Source organism: Camelina sativa, chromosome 15 (genome assembly GCF_030686135.1).
Source record: "Camelina sativa cultivar CO46 ecotype springtype chromosome 15, ASM3068613v1".
Taxonomy (NCBI): domain Eukaryota; kingdom Viridiplantae; phylum Streptophyta; class Magnoliopsida; order Brassicales; family Brassicaceae; genus Camelina; species Camelina sativa.
This window is the reverse complement of record NC_141894.1, coordinates 12085323-12110197: the sequence shown is the minus strand read 5'-3', so window position 1 is coordinate 12110197 and position 24875 is coordinate 12085323. Positions and strand designations below refer to the sequence as shown.

General features: G+C 35.9%; 2 protein-coding genes, 1 long non-coding RNA gene and 3 pseudogenes across 7 annotated transcripts; all 6 read right to left on the bottom strand.

Annotated features, from left to right (window-relative positions):
• Positions 1–2157: 2157 nt before the first annotated feature.
• LOC147926531 (uncharacterized) lies at positions 2158–2744 on the bottom strand (annotated as a pseudogene).
• A 2207-nt stretch (positions 2745–4951) lies between these two features.
• On the bottom strand, positions 4952–6887 carry LOC104746614 (UDP-glycosyltransferase 71B2 pseudogene; annotated as a pseudogene). The gene has a single exon (XR_015581562.1). The product of XR_015581562.1 is annotated as a UDP-glycosyltransferase 71B2 pseudogene (transcript).
• Positions 6888–8487: 1600 nt separating this feature from the next.
• Positions 8488–9193, bottom strand: LOC104746613 (LOB domain-containing protein 9-like). Its single transcript, XM_010468133.2, has 2 exons — positions 9017–9193; positions 8488–8917 (listed from the first exon to the last, which is right to left on the bottom strand). Exons 1-2 carry the CDS (start codon positions 9124–9126, stop codon positions 8653–8655), a joined length of 375 nt encoding a protein of 124 aa, XP_010466435.2. The 5' UTR covers positions 9127–9193; the 3' UTR covers positions 8488–8652.
• Positions 9194–14424: 5231 nt separating this feature from the next.
• LOC104746612 (UDP-glycosyltransferase 71B2-like) lies at positions 14425–16447 on the bottom strand. The gene has a single exon (XM_010468131.3). The coding sequence runs from the start codon at positions 16055–16057 to the stop codon at positions 14621–14623; it is 1437 nt and encodes a 478-aa protein (XP_010466433.2). The 5' UTR covers positions 16058–16447; the 3' UTR covers positions 14425–14620.
• A 587-nt stretch (positions 16448–17034) lies between these two features.
• On the bottom strand, positions 17035–19007 carry LOC104746611 (UDP-glycosyltransferase 71B1 pseudogene; annotated as a pseudogene). Its single transcript, XR_015582690.1, has one exon. The product of XR_015582690.1 is annotated as a UDP-glycosyltransferase 71B1 pseudogene (transcript).
• A 367-nt stretch (positions 19008–19374) lies between these two features.
• LOC104746610 (uncharacterized) lies at positions 19375–22578 on the bottom strand. Of its 3 annotated transcripts, none has more exons than XR_015582692.1 (6): positions 22096–22395; positions 21583–21714; positions 21423–21482; positions 20535–20684; positions 20373–20438; positions 19375–19856 (listed from the first exon to the last, which is right to left on the bottom strand). It is a non-coding gene; the product is annotated as an uncharacterized LOC104746610 (long non-coding RNA). The 3 variants fall into 3 exon arrangements; XR_015582691.1 differs by having other exon boundaries at positions 19464–19856; positions 20535–21038; positions 22096–22413; XR_760925.3 differs by having other exon boundaries at positions 20535–21482; positions 22096–22578.
• Positions 22579–24875: the final 2297 nt, after the last annotated feature.

Below are 24875 nucleotides of genomic sequence, written 5' to 3'. Positions count from 1 at the left end.
CACAAAAGATACAACACATGGAAAAATTGGATCTAAAAATATTATTTTGTTCTTTCTATTCTCACCTCCCTGGATGCCATTACGAAGCTTTCATGCAGATTTTGGCCATAAATTCGAAGTCCTATATAATATTCATGCAGATTAGGGCTTTTTTTTAATTGGTTAATGGATAAGAGACTTAATATTACCGTAAATAAGTAAAATTGTAACATATCATATAAAATATATACAAGCTTATTATAATATGTATGGAGGAAGTATCGATACATTGAGCCAAAGTTGACGAGTGACGACACACTATTTGCTCACTGATGATATAAACAAGTTCTTTAAGTTAGACTATTGATATCCACCGTACGTGTCTTCTACGGTCAAAAATAAAATTATATGTAGCTTTAAGGAACGAGAAACTGACTTAGTAAGAGCCAAAAGATCATAAGTTATCTTTACTTTGATTAGAAAATACATGATTACTTATAATATGTTTGTGTATCTTAGATCACCTGTCTTGTTTTATTGCCAAAACTTTGCCGTTGTCTCTCTACTCTCTTATATGTTGTCATCTTCTTTAATCTGGCATTTCTAAGAAAATCTCTTTTGAGGCATTAGTAGAAACAATTATGAAGTTTGCTAACGAATTGAAGTTTCATCAAAAACCAAAAATTGTGCAAGACACCACTAAATAAAGAAGAAGGATTCCAAATAAAGATGGCACAATAATGTTTGGAAGTCACTTTAACATATATTTTTTTAATCTTTTTATATTTTTCTAAATTATAAAACCGATATAACTTCTTGAAAAGTAAATACCTAATGATTTGTATATATATGCAATTGTGGTTAATGAGTTAAATAGTTTCGATTGATCAAGAAATTCAAAGGGTGCGCTAGAGATATTTGACCTAATATAATACCAAATAAAGCTTCCATATCTACTTCCTCTTGTTTGGCAGATAGTTGTTGGCAGGTCCCCTTTACAGAGTTTCGAAGTTGGTTAATTCCCTGAGGCTTTTTATTTCCTTAAAAACGTTTTAGGCATTCATTTCTTTAACTAAGAAAACCTAGTTGAACCAAAAAAGTTTTTAAGAAGAAACATAAAGCAATATTAATGCCAATATAAATAAAAAAATATCAGCGTTCAATGCTTAGCACATTTTTTTCTTAAGAAGAGATGATTAAAACGAAGATAAAAAATGATATATAAAGGTTATAAATCCTTCTTATTGTTTTGCATATTAACCTAGATTTTATGACTGTGGCCTGTGGGTTAAGATTTTAATTGATTTACTAAATAGTTCCATTTTAATAGTAAAATGAATGTGTACGAAATCATCATCCTTACAAAAGTCCATTAATCACTGTCCACTGAATCTTTCTAACAACTGTGATCACCACGGGTACTGGCGTAGAAATAATATTTTGCTTCGCTTGAGAGTCTTGTGAGATTTTTGTGATTCATCTCTTTTTAATCATTCACTATCTTTATCTTTTACGTTTTAAACTATTATTTCCTACTATTAAAAAATTGAATCCTAAGTGCCCACATTTCTATTAAGTCTAGCTAAGGCTACTAACTTCCCCACTAAGTATGTGAGAGACTATTTTTGTTAAACTATTTCAAATTGTAATGTTCTCATCAGGGCTGGTTCTCATAAATCCATTTGAAAAAATAATTCGTCTAGTACTTAAAAGCCTCAACTCCCAGAACAGCGGAAAACATAACTATTTTTAATATATAGTAAAGTGGACATGAAACATGGCCCATAACTAAGGCCATAATATCTACTAGACTAGTCTGGTCCATAATCCTATATTGTATTAATAGGCAAGTTATACGTATATCTAGAAGACTAGAACTAACGTTTAGCAACTAATGTGATCAAAAGGTATCAGTTCGTACCGACGTACTATTTCCCCCTTCGAACTATCTTATTTTGCCAGATCTCCATCGATCTTTGATCTCGTACCAGTTTTCCTTCAAACTTATATTCTCCGTTTATTTCCCCCGAATCCATACTTCTACGCCTATTTCTCCACCGAACCACGATTACACGGTTTTGGTACAAAACCCGATAGAAACCCATATTGAACCGGTGTGAAACCAATTTAGAACCCGGGTAAAATATACAACCCGACCCAACTTCTGCTTCTTCTATTTTAAAACGAAAATCCCCAAATTGAAACTAAAAACCCTAAAAATCGAAATTGAATAAGAAATCTCTCTCTATTTCTCTCAAAATCATGAGCTTCTTTAAGCTTTGGAACAACCGATCTTGCCTTCTCCTTGGCATCAAGCGTCACAACATGCTCAAGAGCCTCGCGTGCTCTCTTCCTCGCCAAAGCAGCTTCTTTTCCTCTCCGGTCAGCATCACACTTAGCTGCGATAACAGCCTTGTTCATTGACGAAGCAGCGATCTTAGTGGCGCATAAGAAGGCTTTGAGAGAGATTTGTCGATTGAGCGAGAGCCGTTTTCGTCAACGATAAGGCGGAAAAAGGAGAATGAATTAGGGTTCTGGCAAGGAGGATAGAGTTAAGAAGAAGCGGGTTTGGCGGGAAGTGTGCGGCGGGGATGAATCGTAGAAGGCGAAGCAGATGGGGCAAAACGACGTACTGTGTGTATTACCCAGGAGTCTCGGCTTCCGCAATCGTCGCATCTTTCTGTTAAATTGGTTTATGATGCATCGGAGGACGGCGAGGTTGACGTCGCCGTGGTTGGTGTTTGTGTTGTTGATGGAAGATTCATACTTGTGTCTCTGATTTGGGGATTTTGTGTTTTTTAGGTTTTCTTAGGTTCAGATAGTTTAATCGGGTTGTAAATGGGTTGTAAACCGGTTTAATGTGGTTTAATTTGATTTAATTTGGTTATTACGGTTCAACAGTTGGTTAAACAAAACAGTAAACCATTATAACCAATACGATGGGGAAATTATGCGAGGTTTCATAGTTCGGTGGGGAAATAGGCGTAGAAGTATGGATTCGGGGGGAAATAAACAGAGAATATAAGTTCGAAGGAAAACTGGTACGAGATCAAAGATCGATGGAGATCTAGCAAGATAAGATAGTTCCGAGGGGGAAATAGTACGTCGGTCCTATCAGTTCAATTGCGATTCTGGCATATATCACAAATATTCTTTTGTAAAGTCGAAGCTAAAAACTTTACATGCTGTTATAAAATCGGGCGCGTGTGGTATACGCGCGTGCGATTTTTCTCCCAAAACCTCCGCCGCTTGAACCCTAGATCTGTTGTGCGTCTCGCCTCTCCGATCATCGGCGCTCCTCGCCGTGACCGCGAGAGGGTCCCCGGTTTCTCCGCTATGCAGTTAGGCTCTTTCCGGTAGGCGATTTGACGAGTCTGACACCGGAGCTTTGTGGTTTGGCTCATCGGAGACTCCATCTGTAAAAGAAAAGGCGTCGGCTTGCCTGAAATTTAACTTTTGACTTCGGCGACTTCACCTCCTCGGTGCTCTCACGCATCCTCCGGTTTGTTTTGAAGACGACAAATCTGATGTTGTGAGGCTCCTCACGGTGCTATTTCGGCGATGGTCTTGCGCTTCGTGGCTGTCGCGTAGCTGCTCAAGCGGCGGTTTGTTTTCTTCTCTGGCGAGTGGTTTGGTGGGGGTGGGGTTCTCTATTAGCTCACCTCTCCTTTCTGTTGGCGTGCGGTGGCTCTTCTACAGTGGTGGTCCGACGGTGCTCTGTTTCTCCGTCAGGCGCAGGGATGCTTCGGCTCTCTTTCCCTCCGCGGCTACCACTTGTCTTCACCCTCTGTGTCTTTTCTCCCGCCCCGTGTTAGTAGTCGTTGGTTTCCCTGGCTCTTTAGCTTACTTCGGTAAGCTTTGCCTCTGTCGACTGTTTGATGCATTAGGCCAGGTTGTTAGTGCTTTGGAATCAGTCTCCGGATGTTTCGATCTTCTGCTTCTGTCTTCACTGGGGGTTTTAGGCTAGCTATGTCTGTCATTTGTTGTGGCTTGTCTTATAGGGCCGGCTTCTCTATCTTCTTCAAGTCATATTCGACTTCATTCCTCAGCTCATCGCCCAAGCCAAAGGTGTTGATTGATGATGATGACTGGTACTTTCCGAGACTTGTTTTGCTTCTGCAGGTAACTTGTGAGTTTCGTTTTGGAGGGAGTTGTTGGCTCTGCTTGATCAAGGGTTTGAGGCTTCCCGACGTCGCGGTAGCTAGCTGTATCTCCATGCATCTCCTTAACATGTCACACCTGTTTTTCGCCTTAGCGCTCAAGTTTATTGCTTCCTTCGCCGCAAATTTCTTCGGCCTATGGTCCAGCCTCTTCGGATTAGTGTGTCCCTAGTTTCAAGCTTCGAAAAATCTCAAAGTGTTTTTAGTGTTTGATCATGTGATATGCTGGTGCTAGTATGGCTTTTTGCGGATGTGAAGTTGCTAGGCTCTGTACTACTGACTCCAAAGGGAGCTTAGGATGGACTTAGTAGAGTGAGTAAGCATTGCCTGCCTCATTAAGCTTGGTGGTTTCGCAGTCACTTGCTTGTCTCGGGCTACCATTGAACGGACTGCTTCCTTGCTACTCGATCAAACGCTTTGCATCTTTGTCATATTTTTCATTGTTGTTTTGATTTCTAGGCTCTCTTTTGGGATTCGTTTTTATCTTGCATCAAACTGTCTTCTACCATTATCATTATGCTAATGGTTTGAATTTGATGATTTGGTGCAAGAATGTGGTATGCTTCCATGTAATAAGTTATGCTTAATTGTGTAACTCAAACTTTCATTGTGAAATGAATATTTACATTCTTATCAAAAAAAAAAAGTCGAAGCTAACATTCTTGTATTGGAGGAAGAGTTTTCAGTCATCACTGTGGTCGTTAAATATAGATATTTCGTTATTTGTTTTACATTGTGAATCATGTGATTAATATTCAGGCTAAGAACACAGACATTAAATAACAATTATATAAATAGTAATCATAAACTTATTTACTTGAAATATGTATATATTTCAGAAGAATTTGATATATTTGATACATCATCTGAAAAATAAAAATCCCTAGTTCCCCTTAGTTCCAACAAGGCAACAACAACACCTTACCTGTACTACATTTTCTTTGTGTAACCTTGGAATAATCACGACAACTATCATTGTTTACCCATTTAGTCAAATATATACTGTCCTACCAATCGCAGGATACTCAAGATTTAATTGACGAAATGTAAACCACCATGATAGTTGTTGTCGGGACGTTCTTTAAGATTTGTGAATATTCTTAGTAACGTCTTGTCTGAACTTTATAAGAGCAGTGTGTGAAGATCCACCGTCCATTAATGCTACATGACTCTTCGCACTCATCTCCTTCACTTTATGCCTCACGTCACAATCATGCTCCATCAAACACCTGATCCCTCTCTCTATCTCATCAGCCGTCATTAACTCTGTCTCTGGCCGGAAACTGTTTCGGATCTCCACCGCAAGCCCTAGCTCTTCAACCATCTCAAACGCGTTAAATTGTTGCTCGGCGTAAAGTGGCCACGTAGCGATCGGAACACCGAACCAAAGACTCTCTAGTGTCGAGTTCCATCCACAGTAGGACACGAATCCTCCGATCGCAGGATTCGCTAGTATGGCGCTTTGTGGAGCCCAACCTATGATCTTACCGATTTCCGCCGTTCGTTCTAGGAATCCCTCCGGGAGAACCTCATCAAGATTTGTAAATTCTCCCGGAGGTCCCATCGTTCCTTGTGGTTGAGCACGACGAAGAGACCAGACAAATCTGTGACCGCTGCGCTCTAACGCGATTGCGATCTCCTTTGCTTGTTCCTCACGGAATCCTCCCATGCTCCCAAAACAGAGGAACACAATGGATTTACGTGGCTGCTTATCGAGCCACTTTAGAATATCCAGTTGCTTATCCTCTCCTGATTTTGGACTGTTGATTTTGAGATTCAAAACCGGTCCAACTGTGTACACCGTAGGAAGAGAATGATCTCCACTAGAGAAAAACTTCATTGCTTGAGGCTCAAGCTCTGTAAACGTATTTATCAAAATACCCTTTGTTTCGCGGAATCTTCTGATTTGAGACACAATCCGCAACCTCTCCTTGGATAACATCAAAGAGGGGAAACACTTAACCGGTAAAGAACGAGTCAAACTTGGGACCTCCAACTTGGTGCCCTTCGAATCCTTCAACTCGCTGACGTCGTATTTCTTAACGTCGTAAAGGTACTGAACATGCAGCTGTAATCCTAGAAACGTAGCGTTAGAAGGAAAGAACAGGTAACTCGGAACGCCAAATTCATTGGCGACATCGATCATCGTAGTGTAGAGCATGTCCACCACGAATCCAGCAAGCCGCCTCGAGTCAGGTCGGGAAGGGTCAGTGACTTTAGCCACCGTGGCTTTCACCACCGGTTTATAGCTCTCTAAGTAGGATTCAAAATCCGGCTTACTGTCAACGGAGTTTGATATATCCGCCATGGTTAGGACGTTGTAGCGTAGATGATCTGTGGACGCGGTGGAGAGAGAAGAGATGTAGGAGGAAGAGCTTTCGGTACCGATTCCTTGCATTGAAGGGATGATGACGACGGTGATGGAGAGACGGCCATCGCCGTCGACAAGGAGCTTAGCCAACTCCACTAATGGCCGGAGGTGTCCGTCACCAGGTGATGGTATGAAGATCAGTTCCAGTTTCATTTCAAAGAGTTATGTACTTTTCACCACAGTTACAGAGTTATACAATGACTTTATAGATACAACCAAAATGGTGCAGTCATAATTGAGGCTGCTCGGATACGTTGAGTGCTGTTGCTACGTTGATACCAATTTGTCACAGACTATTCTCTTCCCACTTTGATGAGCTTTGTGATGTATTAATGAGTTTGACATTTTGAGCATATAATATACATACAGTATGACGTTTTTTTTTTGTGTGCACCACATACAGTGTGACGTTCTCGGGTTATTATTGGTATGCAAATCATTTTTTTTTCACAGCAAATTCCCATTGAAATTTGTAGCATGGAAACTTTTTTAGGTCTGTTTCCTTTTTCCGAAACATTTAAAAAACGAAAATTCGTGTAAACTTGGAAACAAGGTACAAAAACAAGATTTTTAGAAATTTCTGTTTGGAAATACGATGCAAACTCCATTTCCGTTTTGGAAACATGATGGAAATTATTTTTTTTAGTTTGAAACTTAATAAATAAATAATTTGGAAATATAAAACTTCATTATAAATATAAATATATAATATAATTAGTGTTTTAATACAACTATTTAATATTTATATTTTGAAGCTTTTGATATAATTTTTATGTTTAGTGTTTTATTGTATATATATATATAGAAAGATATAAATATATATACATACGTTTCCAAAATGAATCCATTTCCTAATTTCAGAAAAAATTGTTTTCTGTTTCCGAAACGTTTCGCTTCAACGTATCCGCGTTTCTGTTTCAATGCAATCTAGGTTATCAGTAGGCGTGCTACAATACAATATATTAAGGAGGTGACGAGTAAGATATAAAATTACAATTAGGTGGGAAAAGGGAAGTTTGGCTAACTTATCTGCAAATGGTTGCAAGTTTGAAGAGATTGGACAGGTTGTAAAAAATTATTTAACCAATTTTTACCATTTGCATTGAAAAGGTTGAAGAGGTTGGAAAAAACTATTCAGCCCTTTCAACTTAAGAAGTCGGAAAAATAAACTAATCCTACAGCAAAAATGTTCAACTTGTTCGACCACTATTTTGGAGATGAATGAGTTGAATATTATTCAACTCAATTTTATTCAACTCATTTTTTAATTTTAAGCAATCATTTGCAGCTTTAATATGAAAGACTATAAACCATGTCATACGTAAATATAGAAAAATAAATAATTTATGCATATAAATTTAAGTTGTGTTTTTGTATTTTTTTTTAGAATTTCATAATTATAAACACTATTTAATATATAACGATAATGATTATGACTAAAAAGTAATAAGGCAGTATATATTTATTACTGTGTACAATTATATATTCAAAAGATAATTACTGATTAAAATATATTTCTATTTAGATACTCATTTTTTCTCCAAAGAGCTATCGTATCTTCCAAAATAATAAATTTGGGTCTGAATGGTGACTGCAGTCAGGGCGGTCAAATCCGTTAGTGGAGTAGACCGCTTTTTATTTACCATTCACAAATTTAGTCCATAGTGGTACGATCCAAAAGACATATAGAAAGAAAATCGCTGCGGACCAACTGCAAACTATTGTTGTGTGCAAATAAATCTGGTCTGCATTGGTCTGCTATCCGCCCTATTTTTGGGGCAGACTAAACCGCTGACGGATTTAGCCGTCTTGACGACAATCACCATTCAAACCCAAACAACAATCAATCGAAGTTTATAGTTCGAGCGTTTCCGCCATGTGTTTACATCGTAATTTAAAAAAATTCAAATTTTTATAACTTCGACTTTTATATGTACAATATGTCTTTCTAGGATTTGAATTTATGCACAAAAACACTAATCACATCATTTATTTATTAAAAATTATCATATTAGTCATATATATCAATACATTTATTTTTGATTCACATAATCAGAAATATTTATCAAATAAGAAAAGATGGATACATAATATAAGATATGTGATATCCATAAATGATATACAACATATTTTATCATTAATTTAAAGATGAAGTTTGGTTTCTTCTTCTACACCTTTAATCTTCTCCTTTAGTTCATTGAGGTAAAGTTTACGTAGTAATATATTCCACTTTAGCTTTTGGATTATTCCAAATCCACCTTTAACTGGATCAGTTTCCCAAGCGGTACCTTCCATGAGTATAGACGATGCCAACATGCCTTTTTCCTTTTCTGTGGACGCGGATCGTATCATCTTCATAATATTTGGGGTACCAAATAATTTATGTGCATTTTTATACTCATTTTTTCTGTAAAAATAATTAATATTGTTTAGTATTAACAAATAACTTAACTGATCATATTTATAATAACAAATCTAACGAAAAAAATATACGATAATATAATACTTTTCTCCAGGAAAAGAAGGTGCAAATTCACAATTTTGAGGGCAGACTTTGTTTTTGGTGGTACACAAAGCACACGGAGCACGGGTAACATTGATTACTTGGACGTCCATTATGATTTTCTTTTTCAAAATAAAAAGTTCAAAAAATTGTAATTACAATATATGAAAAAAAAAATATTTTAGAAGCAAATTTATAGATGAATCTTTGGAAAATAAAGTTAAAACTTTTATTAAATTTCCAAAAAGATGAGCCTAGAAACTTAACAACTTGTTCTTTTTCTAATTTTGAAAGTAACTTTAGATTTTTTTTAACTTTAAATTTTGTTATATATATTTCTGTAGTTGTTTATACATATAGACTATTTTCCAATAATTGAAAGTAAAATATTTTTATTAATGACTTAAATGAAAAACCTATATTAGGCCAATAAATATTTCATAATAATTAATACTATTTAATGATAAAAAAAAAGTTTTACACATCATCTTTTATATATATTGCTATAAATTTTGTATGTATAGACTACTTTTCCAATCATAGAAACAGAACTATTTTGAATTAGTTATATGAGTAAAGAGCACATACTACATTGACAAATGTTTGCATAACAATTAGTACTGTGTAATAATAATAACAATAATAGCTTTTACACAATCTTTTATTTATATTGCATTAATTATATATATATATATATATATATATATATATATCTAGACTTAATTTCCAATAATAAAACTAAACAACTTTAATCAATTATATGAAAACAACAAATATTATGCCAATAAATTTTCATAAGAATTAAGGGATTCTTACACAACATGCCATTTATTGAGCCAAATCTTTTGTTTTTGCCATTTTCTAAAAAAAAATCAATTTTGCCACTTTTGCCATTTTTAAATATGAATATTTCAGATTTTGTTTTTTCATATAACAGATACTTCATAACAAAAACTATACCCTAAAAAAAACTGAAACCTAATAAACTCAAACATTATGTGTAAATTTATGTTCTTAGATTTTTAAAAGTGACATTTTTGAAAGTTTTTTGAACAAATGGCAAAACCTATAAACACCCCTGAAATAAGTCCCTATCTAGTAATTAACTCTAACAATTAATACTTTGGAAAACTAACTAAAATATCACAATTCAATTTTTTATAACAAAAATACCATTTTTAGGAAAACTTTACTAATTAATTCACCACTTTTGCAAAAAGAAAATACTATTTTGTCATGTCTTCATTCTCACCACAATACAAGAAATACATGAAAAATGTCTAAAGAAAACCCCAACTTTCTTCAAATTGTGGACATTTAATTCCTCAACTTTCAAAATCATTTAAGTGTACATCCTTTGTCAGTTGCCAACCTATTGTGGTGAGTGTTTTTTTGTTTTTTTTGGTTAGTAAGATGATAAGTTGATACTTGCAATTGTTTGATTGGTAGTGAGTATAACAAAAGTTTATAAATATATATATATATATATGTATATATATATATATACTCCATCGATTTCATAATATAGGCTGTTTAGAGAAGTATTTTTGTTTCAAAATATAGGATATATTCAAATTTTTATGCAACTTTTAGATTAATTTCATATTTATATTATGCAGTTTTGATTATGATTGGTTAAAATTTTTTAAAAGTAATTATTTTTTAATATGCGTGTTTTATCTAAAATATCCTATATTTTGAAACGGATGAATTATATAAATATTTGAGATATAATTAGAGCAATTCTCAAAAATAGCACCAATTTCAGTTTTTCTTCCAAACTTAGCACACATTTTCATATTTTCCAAAATTAGCACACATGTTTTAATTAAATACTATAACACTAAATTATAATTAATTCACTATAATTCTTTTACGCCCTTTCTTCTTCTTCCGCCATAGACAGTGACGACAACGATTTTCTATTTGCTTCATCAACTTCAATTTCTTCTTCATTCATGGTGTAAGAATCCAACACCATAGTTTAGTGTGTGCCTCTCAGTTATGTGCCCGCAGTGGTGGTGATGGTTTCGACGATTCGTAAAGCGGCGGTGGTGATGGTTTCGTCGATTCGTAAAGCAGAGGCGGTGATGATGTCGAAAAGAAAGGCAGAATTGAAAGAGATAAGATCAAAGACTACTGAGCAGTTACAAGAGATCTGAATCATGTATCGATATGTTCAGCTTTTTCAAGCTGATCCCAAATCTGTAGGTTAATCTTCCTTCTGTTTTTTTTTTTGCTATTCATCCTTCTCGATTTCGTTTATTACATTTTATTTGGGTCTCTAGTTTTTCTCTGGAAAACTTTTCATAAACCTGGTAATTGATTTGATTCTGTGTTGGTCGCAATCTACATGTATTTGATATTTGGATTTGATTTTTTTTTGTGTGGTGCAGACTCGGTATGTGATGAAGTATAGACATTGTGATGGCAAGTTGATACTCAAGGTTATTGATAACAAAGAGGTATATAAATGTGTCTTCTTCTCTATGATCAATGCTTGTTGGAGTTTATTTTATACTTCTCTCAATTAGGGAGATAAGAGTATGTAATTCAAAATTTGCTTCAGTTAGCTTATGACTACAACTTAGTAGTAGTATTGCAGTAGCTGTAGATTACAATATGCTTGTTCTCATAATCATTGTATCTAATGCAAGACATGATGTGTTTGGCTCTTATTATTGTGGTAACATTGATAGTTCATGTGGTAATTAACTTTGTAGAGACACATATATGGTTAGAAACAATTAGAGTTGCAGTAACACTCAGAATCAAAGACGAGCGGTGCTGATACAAGATTCAAGGCTCCAGTTGCCATATACAAGGAATTGGTGTTGAAGTATTAACAGTTTGATTCTTTGTATTCACATGGTTTTTGTTTTAGCATTAGTATTTTGGATATTAAAGATAGTTTGTATTTCACCATAAAACTTGTTTTAAAACATATTCAGGAAGGTTTTGTATTAATTATCTCAATATTTGGTAGATAGCTATGTTTTCACCGGTAAACATATAAGAAGAATTTGAATATAACATTCAGGAAAGATTCTCGTATATTTATGAATGGTTTATTGAGTTTAAGGAAGACCTTCATGAAAAAAAACATTAGGAAAGAGTCATTGACGTTTAGGAAGAACTCCTTGAAATTTAGGTAGTCTAATTAAAATTTAGGAAAGTCTCCTTAAAATTTAGGAAGAAGTCATTGATGTCTAGTAAGATCTTCCTAAAACATCATGTTGGATATTTCTATTTGCTATTTTTATTGTAAAACACCTATACGTGCACAAAATCTAATCATTATACATCACTAACTAGATTAGGACCCGCGGTACACCGCGGGGCAAAATTATTTATAACTAAAATATTTAAATTGTAAGTTGTATTTGTCGGTTAAATATATTATAATTATATAATAATTGTTAAACAAACCATATGATACCGCAATATAATTTTTTTTTTACATAATATTATTTAATCAATTTAATTAGATATGTATATTCTTTGATACTGATAGTGTTAACAAAATAATGAAATGATGTTTTACCCGTGTAACACCGAATTAATCATATTTTTAATTTATATAAATATCGATAAAACCCGTCCCGCTATATAAGCCTGTCCCGAGATATTTTACCTCACTATATCATCTTAATTTTTAATATTTATTTTGTATCTACGGTATATTATTTATTTATTTAATTTTTTAAAAGTTTTAAATATTTTTCATATTTGACCTTTTAAAAATCTTTAAAATAAAGAACCGGTATAACCCAAATAAAAGTTTTTAAAGTTTGAATGCCTGATAAATCAAGATTTCTACTCATTTGCATTCAGAATATTTTGGTCTCTTTTATAGTATGACTCTAAACCATTGTCCAATTTTTTTAGACGATGTGGGAAAAAAATTATCTATTGAGTAATATATGTCCGTTTTAAAATTTTTGTATTACATCATATACAGAAAAAATTACAATTTTTATTAACTAAATGTATTATAGAATAATTCAAAATAATTTAAATATAAATTCAAAAAAATAAAAGAGAATCATATATTTATATTTGAATGAGGTATACATATTTCCTTATTTTCTTAAATCTTAACTAATATTAAAATCAATGCATTAAATGTAAAAACTTTCCAATTCCAAAATGTATTTTTGAGCAAAAACTGCTGCAAAAATACTAGTATAGATGGAGTATCTGTGATAAATTAAGTCAAAACACATACAAAGAGAATTAAAAACACATTTTAAGAAAAATTAGGAAGGATTCCTTAGCTTTTAGGAAGACATTCTTGAATTTAAGGAAGACCTTCCATAGTGACGAACTCAAGCTTCCACTCAAGTGCTCATTTTCTCATCTTCATCATCACCTGTCTGCTTCGTTCTTGAAATATTTGCCATTATGTATATCATCAATCACTTAAATTTAGAGCTGAAAACCTTATTCAACAATATGACAAGTCTATGAATTCATTTTTCATTTTAACATTACTCAAGAGATATCTTATATATCACCCCACATTTAAACTAGTTCTGCAACACTACCAGATTCATTAACCATAAAACCCCAAGAAACACTACCAAGTCAAAACAATTCAAAAAATCATAGCAAGCTAAATACCTACCAATTCTTAACATGAAGTAAAGTTTTTTCTCATTGTATTGAGCAAACCAATTCTCAAAAATGTCCACATAACTAATCTGAGACACTCTTCTTTTGGTGTTGCTATCACTACTAGGAGTTGAGATTTCACCAGGCAAATCTATCCTCTTTCCTTCAGAAAAACTTCTGACATATCAACAGTTTCTGCATCATAACAATGTCACATGTTTCTGTTAACACTTTATTTTAGCTGTCATTGAACTTCAGGAAGGATTGTGTGAAATTCAAGAAGGATTTTATGCAATTCAGGAAGGTTTTTATGCAATTCAGGAAGACTTCCTTGAATCGGACCAACAATTTGATTCACCTATATCAATACGAATACATCGATCTCTGTGAATTTAATATCAATCAAATCATGAACAATAGTCTAATTCCATTATCATTGAATCATCGAATCAGATTTGTTTTGCTTTTAATTTTGATAACATAATTTGGAGTGACAAGTAAAAGAGATATTGAGGTGTGTTTAATTTCATTCATTACCTATTAAAATGGAGAAGACGATTGATGGATGAATACGATGCCAAAGACGATGATTGGTGGAGATGATGGAGATGACGATTGATGGAGGAAGACGATGATTGGTGGAGATGCTGGAGATGACGATTGATGGAGGAAGACGATGCCATGAGAAGATAGAGACGAAGAAGACAAAGAACAAAAAAATATTTACTAATTAATTTTCGAAATATAATTAATATAATAAAAATGCTACTTTTGGAAAATCTGAATGTTTGTGCTAGTTTTGGAACAAAAACCTAAAATGGTGCTAGTTTAGGGTATTCTCATATAATTATAACATCTTATCCAATAATCTCAAACATATACGTTTTTATAAGAGACAAAAACACTAGCGTTACTTAAGATTTTTACTTGACGAAATGGGTAACTTAACCATAGCCAATGAATCATGGAGATAGGATAATATTCTGTAAAGATTCAAGAGATATTCTTAGTGACGTCTTGAATGAACTTTAGAAGAGCAACATGCGAAGATCCACCGTCCATTAAAGCAACGTGGCTCTTCTCACTAATCTCCTTCACTCTATTCCTCACGTCACTATCCTGCTCCATCAAACAATTGATTCCTCTCTCTATCTCCTCCGCCGTCATCAACTCCGACTCCACTGCCATAAAACCCAACCGGAAACTATTTCGGATCTCCACAGCTAGACCTAACTCATCAACCATCTCGAACGCGTTAACTTGTTGCTCAGCGTAAAGAGGCCACGTGGCTATTGGAACTCCGAACCAAAGACTCTCTAGTGTCGAGTTCCATCCACAGTGCGACACGAATCCTCCGACCGCAGGATTTGCAAGTATGGCGCTCTGTGGTGCCCAACCTATAATCTTACCTATCTCTGCCGTGCGTTCTAAGAATCCCTCCGGGAGAATCTCCTCAAGATTCGTGAATTCTCCGGGAGGTCCCATTGTTCCCGGTGGCTGAGCACGACGAAGAGACCAGACAAATCGGTGACCACTTCGCTCAAGCGCGATTGCGATTTCCCTAGCTTGGTCCTCACGGAAACTACCCATGCTTCCAAAACAGAGGAACACAACAGATTTACATGGCTGCTCGTCGAGCCACTGTAAGATCTCCGATTGCTTATCATCTGCGGAAGTTGGACTGTTGATTTTAAGATTCATAACCGGTCCAACTGTGTACACCGGAGGAAGAGAATGATCTCCACCGGAGAAATACTTCATAGCTTTAGGCTCAAGCTCTGCGAACGTATTTACCAAAATTCCCTTAGTGTCTTTGAATCTTCTGGTTTGGCTAAATATTTTATGTAACCACTCTTTGTTGAGCATCACGGAGGGGAAACACTTAACCGGTAAAGGACGAGTCAAAGTTGGGATCTCTAACTCAGTGGTGTCCGAGTCCTTCAAATCACTGACGTCATAGTTCTTAACGTCGTTAAGGTACTGAATATGAACTTGCAATCCAAGAAACGTGGCGTTGGAAGTGAAGAACATGTAACTCGGAACGCCTAACTCGTTCGCGGCATCAATCATACTCGTGCAGAACATATCCACCACGAATCCAGCAAGTTGAGCGGGGTCAATAAGTTTTTTTGAGGTGGCTATCACCTCTGGCCCGAAGCTATCGATGTAGGCGAGAAAATTTGGTTTGGAATCATCGGAGTTTGGTTGATCGGCTACGGAGAGAACGTGATAGCGAAGGCGGTCCTCAGACGCGGAGGAGAGAGAAGAGATGTAAGAGGCAGAGCCGCTACTGAAGCCAAGCATCTGAGGGATGATGAGGATGGTGATGGAGAGATGATCATCGCGGTCGACAAGAAGCTTAGCCACTTCCACTAGTGGCCGGATGTGTCCTTCACCAGGTGATGGTATGAAGATGAGCTCCATTTTCATTTCGAGAAATAATTTATCAATCTAATCGATTTTTTCTAACAAACGAAAGTGGTTTTTGAAGGCGTTACAGTGAAGCGATAAGACTCCTCATGTGCATACATTACACGTTGTAGTGGATCTGAGACAAACGAATCTTTCTTCTTCTTTTTTTTAACTTTTGTGCAACCATACAATCTTTATCTTCAATGTTGAGCCTAAATTAGTCTGTGAGCATTATATAAATTGATTATTTAAAAATTTGCTTTAAATAAATTTTTGCTTCTAAAGAAGCTTTACGATGTTTTTTTTTTTTTGGCAGAAATAAGGTCTTAATTTTCTTATCATACATTTAGGGAAATACCTGTTTGCTTCATTTACATTTTAGCATATATTTTATTATATGATTGGTTCTAGAAATATGAAGCTTGTGGTGGGGTGATAAAGGACAAGACACGACTTTGTTTTATGTCCACATAATGACCAATCCCAAAAACCTACTCCCACTCTACCACCTTCTTGATTACTGATGCGAATATAGTAACAAACAAATAATTCACATCTAATTCTTGAAAATTATAGATTGGTCCGTGATAGAAGCAAGCGTAGCCTTCCATAACACTGTTTAAATTTATGAATTATTACGTCTAAGAAATCATGATTTAATATAATTGTTTTTTCTTTTCTTGTGGGTTGATGTCAGCATTGAACGTTAAGCTGGGTTCAAGATTCAGTTCCCAACTAAAGCTCTTTTCAAGTCGTGAACAGAATCCCTACATAGCCCCGACTTTGTAGTTTTTGAAATAACTTATGACATAAAATCGTATATTGAAAGATTGAAGTTCGTTCACTGTTAGATAGGATACTTCGATACTCTCTCTGTTTCACAATAAGTGTCATTTTGACACTTTTTCTTGTTACAAAAAGAGTGTCATTTTATGTTTCCAATGCAAATTTTAAGCTTAAATCTCTTTTTTATCCTTATTATTTGAGCTTATTAATTAGAAAGAGAAAAAACTTTAGTGTATTTATAAAGGGTAAAACAGAAATTTAAACAATTTTCTTAATTTGTGTGCATTATGTCAAAATGACACTCTTTGTGAAACAGAGGGAGTAAGAGATAAAGGGGGACATAAACTGAATTTATTGTACATTGACTTTCAGATTATGTCACTTTTGTGGTCTTCAATTATTTCATCATAAAGACTTTTAATAGGACCACGTTCCTATGGAACATTTTCGACCACGTCTTGAACAAACTTCTTTAAAGCACAGTTCGAAGATCCACCGTCCAACAACGCCACGTGGAGTTTATCCTTCATCTCCATCACCCTCTTTCTCATCTTGCTATCCTCCTCCATGGCACACTTGATCCCTCTCTCAATCTCTTCTGCCGTCACAATCTCTGACACCCCTACCACAAAATCTCTCCGATACTCATTCCTCACATCCGCCGCTAAACCAAGCTCCTCCACCATATGAAACGCGTTAAACTGTTGTTCCGCAAAGATAGGCCACGCCGCCATCGGAACACCGAACCATAGACTCTCAAGAATCGAGTTCCATCCACAATGTGTTACGAACGCTCCTATCGCAGGACTCTTCAACACATCTACTTGTGGTGCCCAGCTTATGATCTTTCCAATCTCCACCGTCCGATCCAAGAAACCTTTTGGAAGAACCTCCTCCAAGTTCGTGAATTCTCCGGGAGGAGAACTAATAATGTCTTCCACCAACGGAGAAGCCCGACGGAGCGACCACAAGAACCTATGCCCGCTCCGCTCTAGCGCCACGGCTATTTCTCGTGTTTGTTCTTCATTGAAACCTCCCATGCTCCCGAAGCAGAGGAACACTACAGATTTAGTCGGTTGCTCTCTTAACCAACTCAGAATCTCCTTTGTCTTCTCATCGTCGCCGTTGGTTTTGAAGTCCATAATGGGTCCAACCGCGTAGACCGGAGGAGTATTCGTATTCTCGCCGGAAAAGAACTCTAACGCCAGAGGTTCCATCTCAGCCACTGAATTCACCAATATACCCTTCGTTTTTCTATAACTTCTATATCGACCCAAAGCGAAAGGAAACAGTTTCTTGTTTAGCATAGTGGAAGGCAAACACTTTGCCAAAAATGGCCGAGTCAGAGTTGGAACGTCAAACTTTATGTTAGAGTCTCTCATCAGCTCACTTACATCAAGTTCTTTTTTGTCGTAAAGAGATTGAACATGGAACTGTAGCCCGAGATATGAAGCGTTCGATGTGTAGAAGATATAGGTCGGGAGGGTAAACTCGTCGGCGACGTCTAACATCGACATGCAGAACATGTCCACTACAATCCCAGCGAGCCGCGAGTCTGGACGTGTCGAGACCTCCCGGGCAAGTTTGGACACGGCGGCTCTTACGTATGGTTTCTTGCTCTCGATGTAAGATAAGTACGTTTGGTTGGGATCTTGATCAACGGTGGGGAGGAGGCAGTAGCGGAGACGGTCTTCGGAGTTAGTGTAGGCGGAGGAAGAAGCGTGACCAGAGAATTGTGAAGGGATGACGATGAGAGTGACGGAGAGGCGGTCGTCGCTGTCTACGAGAAGCTTCACTAACGCCGTTGTTGATCGGATAAGTCCAACGCCCGGCGATGGTATGAAGACAAGCTCGATTTGCATGATCTCCAGACGTTGGTTTTGCACTTCTAGAATTTGAACGTGTGGCTTGTCTAAAAGAGTAATGGTAAAGATAGTGTGTGGTGTGTATTTAACATGTTTGTGCTTTCAGAACTATATAGTAAAATCATGTGCTTATTATACCAATTTGAGGGCAAGTTTATCGGGGGATGTTAGACCAACTCCACTCAAGAACTTGGATCAAGATTCTCTTAATTAAACTAATCATATTATTAATATTAAACTAATCAAAACAACTCATTAACAATTTTAAACAAAATACCTTTCCACTAGAGAACTCCTATCAAAATCACCCTTCCATTAAAATAATTTTTATTTAACAACTTTTTTTATTAAATATCACATTTTAATAAATTATGAAATAATCCAAAACAAGAAAAAGTTAGGGATTTTTGCCATTTATGCCATATTTTCTGTAATTGTTTTGCAATGTGCCATATTCAAAAAACCTTTTCAAATCTACCATATTCAATAAACATGGCAGTATAAATTTTACTAGATTATCCTCCTTATTACATTATTTCGACGACGGCACGATGAGAGGGGACGGGCGCGTGGAGAAAATATGAGCGAGTTGAAGAGGGCGCGTGGTTAGAAGCAGAGCGAGTTAACGCGGCAGTCGGGACTTGTGTAAAATTGTGGACAAATATAATTTCCTGAGAATCAATAAAGCTATTATGGACAAATATAATTATAGACGAAGTGTTAACTTGGTGGACATAAATCTGTGGACTACATACAATGTAGACAAGATACAATATCGAGAAAAGTAAGTGTCGAATATAATTATAGACGAAGTGTAAAAGTGGTGGACTTTTTGTAATCTTATTTGAAGTTGTCTACCAAACATAATTCCATGGACAAGATATATCGTAGACAATAAACCATGTGGAGATAAGTTAGTGAATGGTATGAATTACTAATAGACCCTCCAAATTGGCGGGATTAAAAGTGTAGTTGAACGGCCTAAGTAGCGATTGACAAGACGTCTAGTTAATGCCTATGGGTTGAGGATAGCGATGTCAAGGAGATACTCTGGTTTCGAGTAAGAGTTAATACGTCCTTTCTGAGGATAGCGATCAGCTGCGAATAGGCGAGGAGGCAACGTTTCGTTATTAGTCCGCAAGAGTGTCGGTGTGGGGTTGAGATTCCTGTTAAAAGAGAGACAGGTAATTAAAACGACGTATTGTAAAAGTTCTATGAAGGATAATAATGATGGTGGACAACATTGGCCTTCTTAATAGACAATATCTAATAAGAAAACGTTATAGACAATAACGTTGGTGATAGACAACTTAATAGACAATATCTAGTACAATAGCGGTAGACAACAGTGACCGAAGGACAATAAAGTTGGTGAAAAGGGGGACAACAATGTAATAGACAATATGTAAGGTAATATATGAAAATGTAATAGACAACATTGACTGGTAGAAATATATGAAAATGTAATAGACAATATGTAAAGGACGATAGACTACAACAATGTAGGGAGCAAAGTATACGGTAGACATGTTATGGTGGACAAAATTAAAAGGCATTATTCTCGTCCACATTCCTAATAATGGACAACATATAGGATATTGACAGATCTGGTCCACAATATGATGAAAACCTAGCCCGCTGTGGTCCACTAGAATTGAGTAATGTTTTTTGAATATGCTTACCCTTCGTCTCCTTCGGCTGTGTTGTCGACGGAATCAGAGGCATCTGTTGGACAACCTGGACGACGACTGTGACATAATTGAAAGATTATAAGTGAATTATAATTGAAAGAGATCTGTTATATCTATAAATATATAACGGTGGGAAATAATAATAAAAAGTACCCTCCGACGACGGCCAAGAGAGTAGAGAAACTCATAGCCGCTTCTAGCGAAGTGATTTCCGGCGGAAATAAGTGACAAAGGAGATATTCAGTGACGAGGACCAGCGGCTACGACAGAAGATTTTGGACCGGCGGCTACGAGGACCGACGGCTACGACGAGTATACGGAGTGAGGAAAGGCAATTACCGGAGAAGAAACGAGTGAGGAAAAGCGATAACCGGAGAAGAAGACGAGACGACGTTTACAAAGGAGTTAGTTTTTAATTTTTTTAACATTTTAGTCGAAGGTTAATTGGGTAATTTGACTCCACACCCAATGCCATCGAGATGGCAGATTTCGAAAGGCTTTAGCGTATATGGCAGATTTGATAACTTTTTCACTGTGCATGGCACATTTGTTAGATTTCTCAAAAAGTTATCTTAATTACTTATATTACATGAAAAAAACATAAATATTTAACATATTTTACTTCTCTGTCGTACACTTGCACGACTCCATGAACACCTCGCACAACACAACATAAAACCAGTTAACACGGTTCATGAGACTAACACAACACAACATATAACCACATAATTCTAAACAAACTTGAACACAACATGACATGAAAAAGTGCTATGGGATGCAACAAAGAGAGTTCGGAAAAGAAAAAAACTAAACAGGCCTTCTTTCTACATAATTTCCACTACTCAGAGAAAGAACACAACTTTGTATATGAGATTATTAAACGCAGCATAACTCAAAAAGTGATTTTTTACAGAGTATTATAAACTTTTGCACATCAACCCACAAAACAGCCACAACGTTTTTCAAGGTTCTGAACCAGTACTACTCAAAAACAAAACACTAATGTATGAAAGATCAAACTATTACAGCTGTCGATGTTACCTGAGAACTTTTTACTTGAGATTTAAATTTTGACAGATTTGAATCTTCAATCATTTCAATCTGCAAACACACAAGTCACAAGTAAGAGAAAGTGAGTTTTACATTAATTCATAGAGTCGGTTCCCACAAATTAAAATAACAGTAATTGAAACTATATCACCTTCTGCATTTCTGCTTTTGACACAAAGGACTCGGAGACATTTTCCAAACTATCATTCAAAACCTCAGTGATAGCAGAAGTTATTGCCTCAGCTTGTTTCGATGAAACACCTTGAGCTTCAAGACTCCTCACCTTTCACCACCCAAAAAAATGAAAACGTCAAAATAGACCCAATGAAACTAACTATAATATTCAATTCATTGCTCTCACATCAACAACTTAACATACATGACATTCCAAACGCTTATTACTAGTACAAATTCATGTTAATTTCTAGATTAGAGAAAATGAAAACAGATGTTCGCGAGAGAAATCGCGGATTCAGCTCCCAATAGAGCCAAACGCTTGGACAATGTCATCGATCAGAAAATTGAATAACCGGATAATTAATAAAACAACGGCTCCTAATCGCGTTACAAATTTGCGACGAAGGATACGGTGGTTTCGTAATCGGAGAATCGAGAGAGATAGGATTTGAGAAGCCAAACCCTAATCAAAGATGAGAAGACGAACCTTCTATGTGTGCGATCCGCCACCCGGTTGACTTTGCCGTCCCCTTAAACCCATCACAAGAACCTTCCACCCTCGTTATCGCCGTCGGAGAGAAGGCCGTGAGCAACGAAACGTCATATCGAGGGGAATCTCGATTGGAACCCAAAACAACGACAAATCTCTCTCATAGAACAAAATATATTGTGTTTAAGCCAGAAATCCAACGATTGATGGTGGCTCGCGTAATTTCCACGGCGAATCGGCGAATTGCCGATGGATTCAAGGTTTGTCTATGGAGAGATAGAAGAGAGAGAACGTCGCGAAGAGAAAGAAGAAATTAGAGAGAAAAAGGTTTTTTCTTTTTTTGTATTTTAACCCTTAACCAATCATAACCAGCCACGTAGCGGTTCTCAGCCGATTCTCGGAATCCCTATTGAAGAAACGCTTCTCTTCTTTTCTCATTTTCTTTTGGGTTTTTTCTTTATTTTTGGCTCAGAGAATTCCAGAGAGAAGCCCCAGTGGACTTGCTCTTAGAGGGGTTTTTAGGTTTATTTAGGGAAAAAATAAATGAAAAGAAAAGGAAAAATAGAAGAGACTCTCTAATATAACAGACTGAAATCGTATGTAAGAGACGCTACATGTACATTTCTCGTTGGCTAACAGATAAAAACAAAAGGTAAATTTTTTTTTATTTTCACGCATCTTTCTCTCTTTCTCTCTTTCTCTCTATCTCTCGCGATCAAAGAATCAATTTGATGTCAGAAAGAGATGCTTTAATCGGAGGTAATAAAATCGATGGAGTGTTGGGTCGTAGGCGATTATTATCGGCGGTGATCTTATCGGAGGCGACTGTAGCGGTGGCGATTTCAATCGTCGTTGAGATTGTATCGGAGGGGATTTGAAGGAGAAGGTGATTCAATCGGAAGAGATTGGATCAATTCGATTGAGAGGGTAAGTTTTTGACTACAATAGTATGATTAGGTAAACTGTTAGGTTGGTTTGATTTTGGATGCTTGAAATTAGAGTTTTTGATGTTTGTTCGAGTTATTGGATTCTTGGTGTGTTTGTGTTCCGATTGATAATTGATGCTTTAAATGGATTAGAGTTCTTGGTGTGCATGTGTTTGTGTTCCAATTTGGTCCGTTTGTGTTTGTGTTTCGAGTTGGTCCGTTTGTGTTTGTGTTCTGATTTGGTCCGTTTGTTTACCGATTGATAAGGGTGGCTTTAAAGGGATTAAGGTTCTTGAGAACCATGTGTTTGGTCTGTTTGTGTATAGTTTTTGGTGTGTTTGTGTTTGTTTACCGATTGATAAGTGATTTTTTGTGTTGTTTAGACATTATTGTCATAAAACAAAGTATAATGTTCTTGTTCGATTTTGGTTGTAGTATGCTTCATTCCTTCTGTTTGCCCTTCCCTTCACCCTTAACCTCATATGTGACTGAATGTTGAGCAGTATAGATTTAGCGGGGAAAATTCAACATTTTGTAATGTAGCTGATTTTTTTTTTTTTTTTTTTGTTTGGTTGAGATCAGGTTCTTCCGTGTTGTGCATGCTCCTCTGTTCTTTAAGCACTTTGCTTCTGATAGAAGACACATGAAAGAACCTGATGGAAGTTGGACTGCTCAACCTCCACCTTACGAACCCATTTTTGCCGAAGGTAAGATGTAACTTCTCAGTTATCACCCTTTCATCAACCATATTCATTTCCTCAGCTCGTTTGTTTCTTGCTCCTTAAGATGGAATCTTGCATAATTTGAGCGAGTACATTGCCATGAGTGGTGCGGATACATTGTCGAGCTTGGACCCTGAAAAAGTGAGAACGGCAATATCGATGAAACTTGGTGTTGTGGTGAGCCACACTCAACTTCAGGATCTTTTCACCAAGCTTCCTTAACATGTCAATGTCTTTTCTTTGTGGGATCAAAATTGTGTCATAACTCGTAAATTAAGCCTTGTTTCCAGCTGTCTCAAACATTTGTTTTTGTATTCATTGATGAAGCAGAGACTGAATTTTTAGGGAAAACATTATACACTCACAAAACGTTTGGTTACAATGGAACATTACATGACTTACTCCACAACCCCCAGAAGAAAAAATTTCTGAAAAGGGAACCAATGAGAAATGAATCAAAGACACATCTTTGTATAACTCTGTTTCTATCATTGCATTACTGCAAGCTCTATACCCTGAGTCCATCATACTAGTTCCATCGTAAGCAGGTCAAAAAATAAATGCTTGCAAGATGATTTGGTTGAGAATATTTGGGCAAAATTTGGAATAAATCAGTATTAAAATTAATTATTCTCTCCATTTATAAATTGCACTTCTGTTGTAATATGTATTAATGTTTTTTATTATGTTTTGTATGTTTGAAAATTAATTAAAATGCAATATTTTCTAATTTTATAAAATCTTAAATGTTTACACATTTATACCACTTCAATTATATTAAAATTTTTAAATTTTAAAAAATAATATTTTTAAAAATAAGAGACCCAAAATAAGAATCTACCAATAAAAGAGAAAATTTTATCTAAGAGATCATAGGTTCTTATATTCCAAACAATACACAATTAATTCATAAAAAATTTAAGAACTCCCCTTCTAATATACTACCGATAATCATGGTCTGAGATCATTTATAAATGGTACAAGATCCACGTAGTACATATTTCTATGAAAGCAGTTGTTCATTAGTGAATCTTACGCTATTGAATTTTTTTGACCAAATAATTGGTATTGAAGTTAATTATGGTACAGAATTATAAATATATTTGAACAATTACTTGAGAAAAATCAT

Excerpts from the sequence above, each read along its gene's own strand:
- LOC104746613 (XM_010468133.2), bottom strand. The coding sequence starts at position 9,126 with ATGGACGTCCAAGTAATCAATGTTACCCGTGCTCCGTGTGCTTTGTGT. Across the intron at positions 8,918-9,016 it reads CCTTCTTTTCCTGGAGAAAA|AAAAAATGAGTATAAAAATG; the intron begins GTATTATATTAT and ends TTATTTTTACAG.
- LOC104746612 (XM_010468131.3), bottom strand. The coding sequence starts at position 16,057 with ATGAAAATGGAGCTCATCTTCATACCATCACCTGGTGAAGGACACATC.